This window comes from Pipistrellus hanaki, assembly GCF_964339955.1.
Source record: "Pipistrellus hanaki genome assembly, chromosome: X".
Taxonomy (NCBI): Eukaryota; Metazoa; Chordata; class Mammalia; order Chiroptera; family Vespertilionidae; genus Pipistrellus; species Pipistrellus hanaki.
The window spans coordinates 95,043,581-95,057,224 of record NC_140524.1 but is presented as its reverse complement, the minus strand read 5'-3'; the positions used below and the strand labels follow the sequence as shown (position 1 = coordinate 95,057,224).

Genomic DNA, 13,644 nt, shown 5'->3' with positions numbered 1-13,644 from the left:
TATTTGTAACACCACTGTCAAAGGCCAGCATATGGAAAGAGTTAGGATGTCCACTCCTGTGCCCTTGCCAAAGCCTTTGTCAGCGGAGCTAGGAAGGCTGCATTTGACTGAGCCCCAGCTTTGGAGACTGTAGCCCAGAAGTCACCATGTGGATTCCAACATCTCCATTCCTGTGCTGCCTCCCTGGCTCCCGGTCCTGGCTGGTACTCTCTCCCGGGCTGTAGGCAAGCCATGAATTAGATGCAAAAAGCTGGTCTGGGTTTCAGCTTACTGGAAAATAAGGATCACTCACCATTCTGTTATAATTGTGTTTAAACACCGGGTTGCTATGTGGAATATTTTCAGAGGTTACACTAAGGTTAACTGCATCTTGACTAGCTAGAAATCCCTCCCATCAGTGGTCTGAAAGAACAGCAACTTTACTGTACTTAGAAGTTCATCATGTCCTAGGGCAGCTCATTACTTAAGCTTATTTCCACAGTTGGCTTCACTTGGAACTGACAAGAAAGGAATTTTAATGAGTTTGACAGGGGAAGGACAGCCACACAAGATTTCTGTGTGTGTTTTCCACATGGACTTAAAAAAATTGGTTTGCTTTCAGGAGATTTCTTCATTGAGCCTACAGAAATAAACGAAATACTAGCATACTATCAAACTCTTCAGTGAAAACGTATTTCACATTAAAGATAATGTACACATCATGCAAATGAGGCATCGCCACTGTTACAATGACACCGTGAGGTACAACAGATCACAACAAAACAGACCTTTGGCAAAATAAAGCTGTAAGAAAGAGGGCGTGGCATTTTTGAAAGTCTGACTATGCTATCATTTTCTGTGCTTGTCATGAAATGGATTTTCCCCAATAATCATCAAGATCAATGGCATTGTGTTAGTGGAGGCATATATTTTATTTTAGTTTTTACACATACACAAACATACACAGTTTCCGTAACTGATAAAGTCTTCAACTGCAGCTGGTTTTGAAAGCGCATAAACAAGATTACTATTGACGCAGCCTTGGATTTTCTGGTTGCAAACCTCAGTCAGAAGTATGGATCTTTCTAAGCTCTTATTGTATGTCAAAAAAAAAAAAGTTTCAAGGAAGAAAAGGTCATTTTAATCTGAAAGTTACATTTCACCACAAGAAATGAAATTAAGAAAACAAATTATAGGGCATAAAATGCGAGAAGTATCCATTCTAGCGTCATCTGTCCTCCGTTCAGATGTTCTATGTTAGTTAAAGTCTATTATAGTGGCACACGGAGTCCCATCCGGGGCCCCTTCGTTTCGGAGCATTATCGTTTTCACTTGTGCCTGGTTTTATTAGAGTTGAGCAAACACAAGAGCAAATAAAGAAACAAACGCCGTAATAGCAACAACGTGAAAACCAACCCCAGTGCATGAGACACAGGATTCACTCAGTTCAAAAGCCACTTGATGGTTTGGAGTGTCTACAGCTCAGAGATTTTAAGGTGCAATATGAAAAGGTCCTTGCTAGATTCAGCTGCTCATGTCTATGGGAATATGCATCGGAAAACAGCAACCATTCCGCTGTATCATGGATGCCTGACTCAACAAGTTATTCCATTAGCTCCTCAAGGAGTAATCTGGCGCAGCGCAGCTGGCAGGTGGCTAAGCTTAATAATAAAACGGCTTCTTGATAGTAACTCCCAACACAGAAACCTCAGAGAGAGGGGGAAACCCTCTGGAATTTCTTTTTCTAAACACAGATGGGAGCTCTGCAGCCCACTTGCGGCATATGTGTAAGTAGAGTCTGGGTAACTATCTAGAATATTTACAGGAATCATCTAAATGTGTATGCGCTCCAACTTTGGGAATAAGAATGGTTACAGCTGGAGTGACTCATTGGTTTCAGGTGATCAGTGTGATATAGAGTAAGTAGTAGAGTAAGCGCTTTATTGGCAGCCGAAGCTCATAAATAGAACCGTAACATGAAATGTCGCTAAAGCCCGACAAGGCCAACTTCGCAAGGTTTCCACCAAGAGTGGCCAGCGTTTGGTATACTAACTAGGAATACAATTACATTGTGATGTAATGATTTGGAATCCAGCGGTCAGGGACGATAGAAGCTCCTTCCGAGGCCTGGCAGCGCGGATCCCATTGCCAGCAGCTTCATGGCTTCTCTGAACGCCACCTGTGTCAATTCACAAACAGATCTCGGTGAGATGGATGAAGAGACTGAGTATTTAGAATGCGCAGCTTCTATGCCCTACGGTGACCAGGCGTCCCGCTTTGGGTGGGACAGTCCCGATTTTTAACCATTTGTCCTGAGTCCCGCAGCCCCGGGACAAATTTTTAAAAATCGGGACTGTCCCGCCCAAAGCGGGATGTCTGGTCACCTTACTCTGCCCTCTCCCTAGCCTAGATGCTCCCACACTGTTAGTTTTCCCCTGGCTCACACGGCAGCAATGCTGTGGCATTTTGTGTAGGACTGTTCTTTTAGGCGGGTGGGGCTTTCTTTGTGTGGATTGTCTGAAAACCTACAGGATGTTTAAAGTCCCAAGCTTTGCTTTCTAGACGCCAGAGCTGCTGCCAGCCATTGTGACAACAAAAAACCCAACACATTTCCAAATGCCCCCCGCCCCCACCCAACCCAACCCTGCAGGTGCCACCTCTGGTTGGAAAGAACTTGAGAGCTGGATTATGTGAAAAATGTATACAAGCAATAGGAATGCAATTATTTAGCCCAGGAATTTTTCTTCTTTGGGGACAGGGAGTTTCCACTTCTTAGTTATGCAGGAAATGACTACTTAGAGATGCAGGAAACAGACTGGAGGAGCCTAAGTTTTATGGATTTTCTGGTCTGTGCTAGATAGTGAGGTCAGTGAACTGACGGGTTCGAGGTATACTAACAGCAAAAGGAAACTTCTGCTAAATATTAAGCCACAAGTGAGGGAAATAGAATGCTTAGGTATGGTTTTTGTTTTTGAAATGTCCAAAAAGGCAGCTGCTCTTCCAAACCAGGGATATTCTTTATTTTAAAAAGTATCTGTCACACATTCCCTCCCATGTGTGAAGGGACCACAACAGCTTTCCCAGGAGCCAAGAGAAGGGAACTCTAAAATGTGCTGTGTACAGCCAATAGCTGAGGTCAGACAGAAATGAGTATAAGAAACACTGTGCCATCCTAGCCGGTTTGGCTCAGTGGATAGAGCGTTGGCCTGCAGACAGAAAGGTCCCAGGTTTGATTCTGGTCAAGGGCATGTACCTTGGTTGCGGGCACATCCCCAGTGGGAGGTGTGCAGGAGGCAGTTGGTCAATGTTTCTCTCTCATCGATGTCTCTAACTCTATCCCTCTCCCTTCCTCTGTAAAAAAATCAACAAAAAATATTTTAAAAAAAGAAAAAGAAAAAGAAACACCGTGACCTCGTCTGTGTGGCCTCCCCAACCTGTTTCCTCATTGGAGAAAGAGAAAGATTGGACTAAGTCATATCAGGGACCAAAGTTCTGTTATAGGAGAGGAGCAGCAGGGAAAAAGTGACCGAGAGAATGCTGAGACTATAAAAATATCCAGAAGGAGTGGACAGCGGGAGGAATTTGGCATTATTATTAAGTTATTAAAAAAAAAAAAACTCTGATGATAAATTCTAATTTCCAAACTTAGAATTAATCTATAAATAAATGTTCATCACTGAACAACAAATGAGCCTCCAACTGCAGTAAATGCAATGTGAGGTGCGTATAACTAAATGCACACAAATGCAGAGGGTTTGCAACCCATAGATATAACTTACTCAAACAATAAGAGCTTCTAGAGGAACTTTGGCAAGAAAAAAAGGACAAAAGTGGGGAACAAAAGCTTCAGGGCACAAATTTCAGTCCCCCTCCTCCAACCCACACTCCCTCAGGTATGCTCCAGGAACAAATGTTTCCTTTGGAAGACTCCAGAACGGTCAACAGGACAGGCAATCATTTGGCCCAACACCAATGTACATGAATGATTCTGCTAGAACATGCGATGTTGCTGAATCAAACTAGGGGGGCAGTTCACTTTATGAACACCACCTTGCACACTATTAGAACATTCCCTCTTTACTTCTAAATAAGGTCCTATCCGAGACGGGGGTCAGGTCAAACTTGTAGGCAGTGCTTTTCAACCCACACACCCCCTCTGCACACCCCAAAGAGCAGGGCTGGCCATGGCAGGTGTGGCGCTGAAGGCTCCCATATGAAGGATTTACTTGAAATCCACTTCAATTATTTTGTATGCTGCTGTATATACCGCATATTCATATTCATGTTTGCTTTTTTTAAATAAAACGAACCATCCCAGCCCAGCTAGCATGGCTCAGTGAATGAATGTCAACCTATGAACCAGGAGGCCACGGTTCAATTCCCAGTCAGGGCACATGCCCACGTTTCAGGCTCAATCCCCAGTGTGAGGTGTGCAGGAGGCAGCCGGTCAATGATTCTCTCTCGTCACTGATGCTTCTCTCTCTCTCTCTCTCCCTTTCCCTTCATCTCTGAAACCAATCAAAGTATTTAAAAAGAAATAAAATAAAGCTGACCATCCGGGAGGCTGAGTGCTGCTTAGCCTACCTTCACAACCCCAGCTGGAGAGTTACAGATGTAGACTACCATCAAAAGACTGTACCTTTCATTAAAGAGATGCTGTGTTTGTCAACAGAAGGTGTTCAGAGTACTTTCTTGGCTGGGACTGTTAAATCCTTCGATCAGGTTTTTGTTACAGTCATCCAGGCTGAGATTCTCACTGGATCTCTTGGGGAACATGGGGGGGCCGGTGAAATCTAAGAGATCTTGAAGAGCTCGGGCATTACCAGTTCCATTTGGGTCCAGAGACATCCCAGGAATCATTTCACTCACTGGTGAAAACTCTGGGATGGAGATAAGCTCTTCTTTTGAAACAGGACTAAGGGCGGAGGGGTCGGGGAGGATGGGCAGAGAGAGGAGGAGAGAAGGAGAAGGAGAGGGAGAGAGACAGACAGATAGACAGACAGAACTATTAATTCTAATATTTTGTTATACTACTCTTCTTTTCTAGAGAAGGTGGATTTAGAGCCAGAGCTTGTATGTAACACATTGTTAAAAAAAAAAAAAATGTTAGTTCAAATCTGAGTCGCTGACAGACAAAAGGCCCCATGGGAGAAAACAAGGGAAGGGGACCGAGCAGGCTGTGAAGGTTTAGCTCACGCTGAGTACAGGAAGGAAGGATACAGGAAGTGCAGGCACCAGCCCTCTGCAGCAGGGAAGCCAAGTGCTTCCCAAGCCTTGGAGATGGGAAACCCCTACAGAATACAAATGCTGGAAGTTCAAAGCGAGCTGAGGAAGGGTCCTAGTTGGCCTCGGGGTTCTGGATGCTGCCTCTCTCTAGCCCTGGGCGAACTGCTCTTGTTCCCCCTTAGCTCCCTCCCCTGTAAAGTGGGACAGTCTTTTCTCCTGCTAGGCCCCCTGAGAGCCAGCAGGACACACCCCTGCAGGGGAGCGGTCCTGTGAGCCCCAGCTGTGAGTGCTCAGTGAAGGTTAGGGCCACCTCAACAAGGACCCCGCCACCCACCCCGGCTCCTGCAGAGCTAATCTCTCCCTCCCCCACTCCTCTCTACAGTGAGGCTTCCACTCGGCCCCCTGACTTCCCCAGCTCCTGCCCAGCGGGCAGATTCCCCTTCTCCTCTCCCTAGACATGGAAGGCAGCTGCGGTTTGAGGGCCTATCACCTGGAGTCTCTCTTATCAGCCAGGCTGATAAGAGAGACTCCAGGTGAATCTGTTCTCTCCCCCGCCCCCTAATATCTTAGAGAAGAATCTAGGAAAACCCGTTGCACTGTAGAAGCTCAGAAGACCCGTCTCCCTCTCGCTGAGCAGCAGCAGACCTGCCACCACTTCTGGAGGCTGGAGCCGGGGTAGCTGCCTCATTAGCAGAATGCTGCCAGCTCCGCCTCCTGGGTTAACAGCTAGTAAGAGCTCAGGGAGCAGAGGATGCCACAACTTTGGGCACAGCCTCCAGAACTCTCTCTCCAAAAGCAGAGGTGGCCACTAGGAGAACTCGTATGCACACAAAGCTCCTGCCCTTTCTTGAACCCTGGCCGGTGCCATGTCTTGCCCTCTTCCCCCACCCAGTGACATAAAGACTAAGGGGGCTCATGCGCTAGGCCCATGGCTGGCAAACTGCGGATCGCGAGCCACATGCGGCTCTTTGGCCCCTTGAGTGTGGCTCTTCCACAAAATACCACGACCTGGGCGAGTCTATTTTAAAGAACTGGCGTTAGAAGAAGTTTAAGTTTAAATAATTTGGCTCTCAAAAGAAATGTCAATCGTTGTATTGTTGATAATTGGCTCTGTTGACTAGTGAGTTTGCTGACCGCTGGCCTAGCTGGATTGGCTCAGTGGACAGAGTGCTGACCTGCGGTCTGAAGGGTCCTGGGTTCGATTCTGATCAAAGGCACTTACCTCGGCTGTAGGCTCCTCCTCCACCCTGGTCGGAGCAGGCTCGTGTGGGAGGCAACCAATTGATGTGTTTCTCTCACATCGATATTTGATATTTCTCTCTGTCTTTCCCTCTCTCTTCCAGTCTCTCTAAATATCAATGGAAAAATAACCTCGGGAGAGGTTTTTTTATTTATTTTTAAAAAATATATTTTAATAATTTTTTACAGAGAGGAAGGGAGAAGGATAGAGAGTCAGAAACATCGATGAGAGAGAAATATCGACCAGCTGCCTCTTGCACGCCCCCTACTGGGGATGTGCCCGCAACCAGGGAGCCAGGGTACATGCCCTTGACCCGAATTGAACCGGGGATTCCCCAGATGCTCTAGCCTCTGAGCCAAACCAGTTAGGTAGGGAGAGGTTTTTTGTTTGTTTGTTTGTTTGTTTAAGAAGGGTGGGGGGTTGGGTGGAGTGAGAATGTTGTTAACCTTTAAGATGCCTCAGCTGTTTTCCCTGGGGGCAGCCTGCCATGACGGTGGCTGCTGATGGCCAGTGGTGATGGGAGATGGGGAGATGGCGGCAAGACCTGAGGAGGCCCAGCTAGCAGTCTGCACAGGGCTTGCTCTTCTGGTGACAGGGCTGCCGGGCCCTGGGCTTTCACATGTCTGGCTCAGGCCTGGGTGCCCGAGCTGGGGTAGTTCTAGTGGTGTGCCCTGGGAAACACCTCAGCCTCACGCCCTCCCCTCTCCCCTAGACCAAGCAGGGAATTCACAGCCAAGGGGCAGGGCAAGCTCCAGTAGAGCTTTTACACTTCACTGTGGAGCCCTCCTGACTGGGAGAATCCTGAGCACTCCAGGCAGAGGGAAGGCTGACTGCCTGCCTGGGCTCTCCATTCTACGTGCCTCTGCCCAGCCCCATGCAAACGGAGGTCTCCTCTCTGCTGGGGTTAATTTGCCAGGTTGTGTCATCCACAAACATACTTAAGTTCTTAGAATCTGAAAGCAAACTATCAAGTTTCCAATGACAGGTTCACTTCAACATGAGGCACTAGCCCTAACAGCTTTGGCTCAGTGGATAGAGCGTTGGCAAGCAGACTCAAGGGTCCCAGGTTCGATTCCGGTCAGGGGCATGTACCTTGGTTGCGGGCATATTCTCAGGGGGTATGCAGGAGGCAGATGATTGATCTTTCTCTCCCATCAGTGTTTCTAACTCTCTATACCTCTCCCTTCCTCTCTGTAAAAAAAAAAAATCAATAAAATATATTTTAAAAAATAATCACTAGACACAGCGGACCCTGTAGGTGCCCCTTCACTTGCAGGTGCACTCATCCCTCAGCTGCAGAGAGAGCTGGCAGCTAAGGATTCAGAGCTGCCACCCATTTTCAGGAAAACTGCCTGCAGCTGATGGGAGCCTCCTGCCCACAGATACTGTACCAGCGCCCCCCGGGCCCCAAGTAGCCCACAGCCAATGACTGATGGATCGAGGGCATGCAGGCTGGCTCCGTGTTTCATTCGGACCATGCTCTGATGGAAATTCATCCTCCAGGGCTCCCATGCCTAGTGACTTGCCTTGCTCCATACTGTTCCCTGCTCTGTCCACTTTCTCCTGATACTCTCTCTGATAAGTCCCAGGCCCTAGACCTCCTTGCCCCAGGCTCTGCTGCTAAGGAGTCTGACCCAAGACATTAATGTACCACTGAGAGCTTTCCTGAATGGCAAACAAACCTACCTGCGGTGATCTGGGTGTGTACAAAATGAAGAAATCAACTATGAGGCTGAGGAGGTGTATGGAGGAGAGATGAGGCTCAAATACAACAGAAATCGTCTTACCTCACATCCATCGACTGGACTTCTTCAGTTGAGTCATCCAGACTGTTTGATTTCCCATCCAGGGCATCCAGATGAACAAGTGCCTCAACTGGCTTAAGCCCACCGGAGACACTGTCTCGGGGGAAAGTTGCTGGGGCAGCGCGCTCCACACTGCCAACTTCCTGGCAGGTGCTCAATCCATTGATTTCTGATTGAGAACACAAAGTCGTTCTGTTAATCATAAAATATCCAAAACAATGGAGAAACAAGTGTGTGTGTGTGTGTGTGTGTGTGTGTGTGTGTGTGTGTATGAAATTCATGCAAGGGGCTCAGCTCCTGCAGTGGCTGACTCTGCCCCAGCCTTTCACAGCAGCCGGCCACCTCAGCCCTCTCAGCCCCAGGTCTGGAAGGATGTTCGGTCTAATTAGCACATTATGCTTTCATTATTATAGATATGGGGGCAATTAATTTAATCCTCTGCTTTGCCAATAATGCAACATTTTTTTGGGGGGGGAAATTCCAGGTAGTCACTTTCACATGGTGGCAGAGAAAGCAAGCGGCATTGGCAATGTCTGTGCAGCAGGGCTCCTGAGCCGGCCAGGAGACGTGGTGTCACGCACTGCACAAGTCCCAGGCTGTGGGAGCCCCAGGCTCTCCTTTGAGCCTCAGGGAAAAGGAGAAATGCGAACAGACATTCTCTGAGATGGGAATGCCTTTCCTGACTTTGGCTGCCATGAAATATTCAAATGGAAGGAGTTTTAAGTGTGGTTTCTTCCTAAATGCTTTAAATGTAATAGACCATCGGGGGAGGGAGGGGATGTGTGGGAGGGAGGGAGGGGGGCAAAAAAAAATCAATAAAATATATTTTAAAAAATAATAATAAAATAAAATTTAAAAAAATGAAAAAAATAAAAAAAAATAAATGTAATAGACCAAACACTCAATTTAAAGGCAAAAACTGTCAAACTGGATAAAATAACACGTCCTGACTATATGCTGTTTACACTTAGAAGGATACACATAGGTTTGAAGTAAAAGGACAGAAAAAAGATTTACTATGCAAATGCTAATCATAGGTAGACTGATGAAGCAGACTTTTAAGAGAAGTATTACTAGAGATAAAAAAGGACATTTCTCTCTCTCTCTTTTTTTTTTAATGTGTTTTTATTGATTTCAGAAAGGAAGGGAGAGGGAGAGAGAGAGAAACATCAATGATGAAAGAGAATCACTGATCGGCTACCTCCTACACGCCCCCTACTGGGGATTGAACCAACGACCCAGTCATATGTCAACGCTCAACCACTGAGCCACATTGGCTGGGCAAGTAGAAGGACATTTCTAATGATAAAGGTGTCAACTCAATGGGAAAATTACGTAATTTGAAATATAGATTCACCTAACATGCTAAAAAAGAGCTAGACTAGCCGGAAGTGTGGACGGCAGGAGAAACCATCATAAAACAGCGATCAGTTCTTAGTAGGACCTGCTCAGCAGTTAAGCTCCTGGAAAGCAGTATGCCAGCAGACCGCTGGCTCCGCTCCAGGATTATAAGAGTCACTGAGGAGTCCGGTGCTTTCCACATGGACCTGGCAGACCTGTGCTGGAGATGGAGACTCCACCAGGAAGGCAAAGTACACAGCCCCCGTCCAGCAAACACGCTCTGAGGACCCACGGGTATTTGTCCCCTGCAGGAAATACCTCAAGCCCTTGCCTGCCGAAAGGAGAAACCCAAGAACCAGACCTCACACTCACCCATTTTGTTTGGGACAACTGGTTCTGGCTTGTTTTCCATACACACAGCAGGCTTGAGCTCTATTTTCAGGTCTTCTTTCTGAAAACAGAGAGAAGGCTGACTTCACGCAGAAAGACAAATGCTCTGAAAAGCATCCGAGGGGAATTGGAGCCACGCTGAGCCATCTGCCTGCGCCATGGTTGTTCTCTGGATCTTCTGAGCTTATTACGTATCAGCTGTGTTTCCCTTACTCATATGCCACCATTCTCTTTTTTTTATTCATGACTACTGTGTCTCCTCCTGCATCCCCACCCCCGTTTCTCTGAGGACATTTTTAATTACCACCCTGAAACTCCTCTCTGAGACTCCTCCTTCCAGCACCTGCAGTCTCTCTCTCTCTCTCTCTCTCTCTCTCTCTCTCTCTCTCTCTCTCTCTCTCTCTCTCTCTCTCTTAATATTTTTAATTGATTTTTTACAGAGAAGAAGAGAGAGGAATAGAGCGTTAGAAACATCGATGAGAGAGAAACATCGATTAGCTGCCTCTTGCACATCCCCTACTGGGAATGTGCCCACAACCAAGGTACATGCCCTTGACCAGAATCGAACCTGGGACCTTTCAGTCCGCAGACTGACGCTCTACCACTGAACCAAACTGGTTTTGGCCTGCAGTCTCTTTCATCCAGCCAGGAACAAGGCAGGAAGGGTCCCTTGTGTCTGGCTGTTCCTCTCCGAGAGCCACGATTCCTCTGAGTGTATGCTGCCACTCAGCACATGGATGATCACAATGGTATTCTGAATGCCTACCTTCACTTCCAGAGACACGTCACTCTTTCTTGTTCTCTTCATGATTTCATCTATTCTCTGGGAACCAAAACGAACCAGGTGAGAGTGAGGGCAGGACAGGGTTAATGTCTGAATCCAATTTCTACTGTGTCCTCCATTTTATATAACTATGTCACTATGTAACTGGACCCTAGTCCTCACCCAACCAATCAGGGTCAGCCAAAGCAATGACCTCACCACTCCTATAAATCCTTTGTTCCAGAGAGACCTGCTCTCTTTCTCCACCTTGCCGCTGCATTGGTGTGTGGGGGGGGAGAGGAGGGGGAGCTCGGGCTAGCCTGAATAAAAGACTGTTTTGCTTTTGCATCAGACTCGGCTCCCTGGTGGTCTTTGGGGACCATGAAATCTGGACATAACAAGAGGAATACAAGACCCAAATCACGTAAAAGTATCTGGGACTATATGCATTTTCACATTTCTCAGAAAACTCATGAGAGAGAAATGCTAGCAGAGGATAATGAGTAGAGAAAGGTTTTCCATTGGTTTTGAAGATGTACACATTTGCCCTACTGACAAGATCAAATGTTTGAAAGTGAACTAGTAAGTATCTAGAATGTTGATTTCATTTATAGCCCATCTTTCTCCTTCCTCTCCTTAGGTAACCTAAAATTCAATAAATGACCACTTTCTATTCCAGAGGCCCACCCTAGAAAAAGTGAGACTGAGATGCAAATAGGGAGGGGCGACCACAGATTGGTCTCCCAGCTCCCAGGCCTACAGCAACACAAAGCCCAGACTGGTACTAGGACACCATGAGAATGGACCTGTATCATCAGCCTCCTTAAACACAATGTTCTCTGAGAATGCATCAAATGTAAATAGACCAAATACTCCAATTTAAAGGCAAAGACTGTCATACTGGATCAAAATAACAAGTCCTAACTATATCCTGTTTACAATGATAAGGACATACATAGGTTTAAAGAAAAAGTATGGGAAAAGATTTACTATGCAAATACTAATCACAATTAGACTAATGAATTGGATTTTAAGACAAGAATTACTGGAGATAAAGAAGGACTTTTCTAATGATAAAGGTGTCAACTCAATAGGAAAATTTAAGTAATTTGAAATATATATTCACCTAACAGCAGAGCTTCAAAACATACAAGACTAAAGTTGATAAAAATGGAAGGAGAAATGGACAAATACATAATCACAAATGGAGCTTTTAACACTCCTCTCTCAATAAATGATAGAACAAGATGACAGAAAACTAACGAAAATACAGAAGATCTGAACAACACTATCAATGAACCTGACCTAATTTGAGAATCCCAAGATCACTCTACCCAACAACAGCAAGAGTACTGAATTTGCTTCCTGTTCCTGCCTCATGCTCAGTCCTCCAAATCCCTTAGCTCTTACCTTCTTCCTCTCCAGTCGCTCCTGTTCAATCTGCAGCATGATTTGCTCTCTCTCTAGACGCATCTGCTTAGCTGCCTCCTGGGCCTTTGCTTCTGCTGCTTCCTTCTGATAGGAACAGGTAAACCAAGGCATAGGCTTTACTGAGTTAAGAAAACACTACAGTAATTCCCCGGGGTTTGTATACGGTCCTTGCCTCATCTCTACCCCAAAGTGGTGCTGCTCCAACATTCAAGGTGGATTCACACAGCCGACTCTATGACACAGCCGACTGGCTGGCCCTCACTCATCTATCCTTGGTCCACCATGCAAGCCTAGCGCAGACACTTCCCATATGTAGCCAAAGTCTTCTCATGTCTGGTGGTAGCTTCTGGCCATGAAGTATATATGTGGCCAGGAGGTGAGGGAAGTTAATTCCCAAAGGACTGACTTTCAGACATGATAGGCAGAAGTTGGCAGATAACCCCGTTTCCTCACCTTTCAGAGGGACAATTCTAAGGCATGTTCCACAGTTTCTTAGATAGCCCCAAAGGCAGTGAGGTCCAGTTGCCCACAATATCTCACTCATCAATGCGCTTACATTGGCTTTCCTCTCACTCCCTGGGTACCAGCTTCCTGGGATCTTTTCCCGAGTCAACTACCAGCACCCATATTCTCATCCAGGGTCTGTCTTTGAGGAAACCCAAACTGACATACCGAAAACATTACCAACTTCACTGTTATTGTCCAAATTAACTCATATATACATATATTTTAATCCTCTCCCAAGGAATAAGGATATGTTTTCCATTGATTTAGAGAGAGTGGCGGGGAGGGGAGCGAGAGGGATAAAGAAGGAGAGAGAGAGAGAGAGAGAGAGATCAATGTGACAGACATATCAATTGGTTGCCTCCTACACGCACCTTGACTGGGGATGGGGATTGGACCTGCAACCCAGGTACATGCCCCCGACTGGTAATCAAATCTGAGATACTTCAACCCTCTGATGTACAGGCCGTGCTCCAACCACTGAACATGCTGGCCAGGGCAAAGTAACTCATATTTAATAACCAGCCCACTTGGTTTAAGAAAGTACTTCAAGTAAATATTATGAGTCATTCAAATTTAACTAATTTTACCTAATGTTAACGAAGGCCCTTAAGGCAAAGTCTATATGAAGACTCATAAGTACCTGCTTTATAATCATGGCTTTTTCTTGCTTTTCTTTTTCTTGTTTTTCCTTTTCTTGTTCTTCTTTCAACAGCTGCTCCTCTTTGGCCTTTCTCTTGGCCTCCTCTTCCTCCAGTCTTTTCTTTTCCTCTTCCTGCCGCTTCTTTTCCTCCTCCTGCTGCTTCTTTTCCTCGTCCTGCTTCTTCTTTTCCTCTTCCTGCTTGCGGGCTTCCTCTTCTAGGCGAAGTCTTTCCTCCTCTGCCTTTTTGTCCTGTTCCTCTCTCTCCAGCCTTTTGAGAACATAAGTGTTATTAGAAGACAGGGACATACTCAAAAGGCAAACT

General features: G+C 46.2%; 1 protein-coding gene across 8 annotated transcripts in view; it reads right to left on the bottom strand.

Annotated features, from left to right (window-relative positions):
- Window positions 1-893: 893 nt before the first annotated feature.
- Window positions 894-13,644, bottom strand: part of MAP7D2 (MAP7 domain containing 2) — a 90,229-nt gene continuing 77,478 nt past the window's right edge. For 7 of the 8 annotated variants that reach the window (XM_084869507.1, XM_084869512.1, XM_084869509.1 and 4 more), the window contains 7 exons: window positions 13,323-13,590; window positions 12,155-12,259; window positions 10,748-10,804; window positions 9,964-10,042; window positions 8,233-8,419; window positions 4,619-4,894; window positions 894-2,158 (listed from right to left, as the gene is read on the bottom strand). In XM_084869507.1, the coding sequence (XP_084725633.1) occupies window positions 4,645-4,894; window positions 8,233-8,419; window positions 9,964-10,042; window positions 10,748-10,804; window positions 12,155-12,259; window positions 13,323-13,590 (946 nt within the window). In that variant the 3' untranslated portion in view covers window positions 894-2,158; window positions 4,619-4,644. The remainder of the gene's footprint in view (window positions 2,159-4,618; window positions 4,895-8,232; window positions 8,420-9,963; window positions 10,043-10,747; window positions 10,805-12,154; window positions 12,260-13,322; window positions 13,591-13,644) is intronic. The other variant, XM_084869513.1, reaches the window with a different exon arrangement.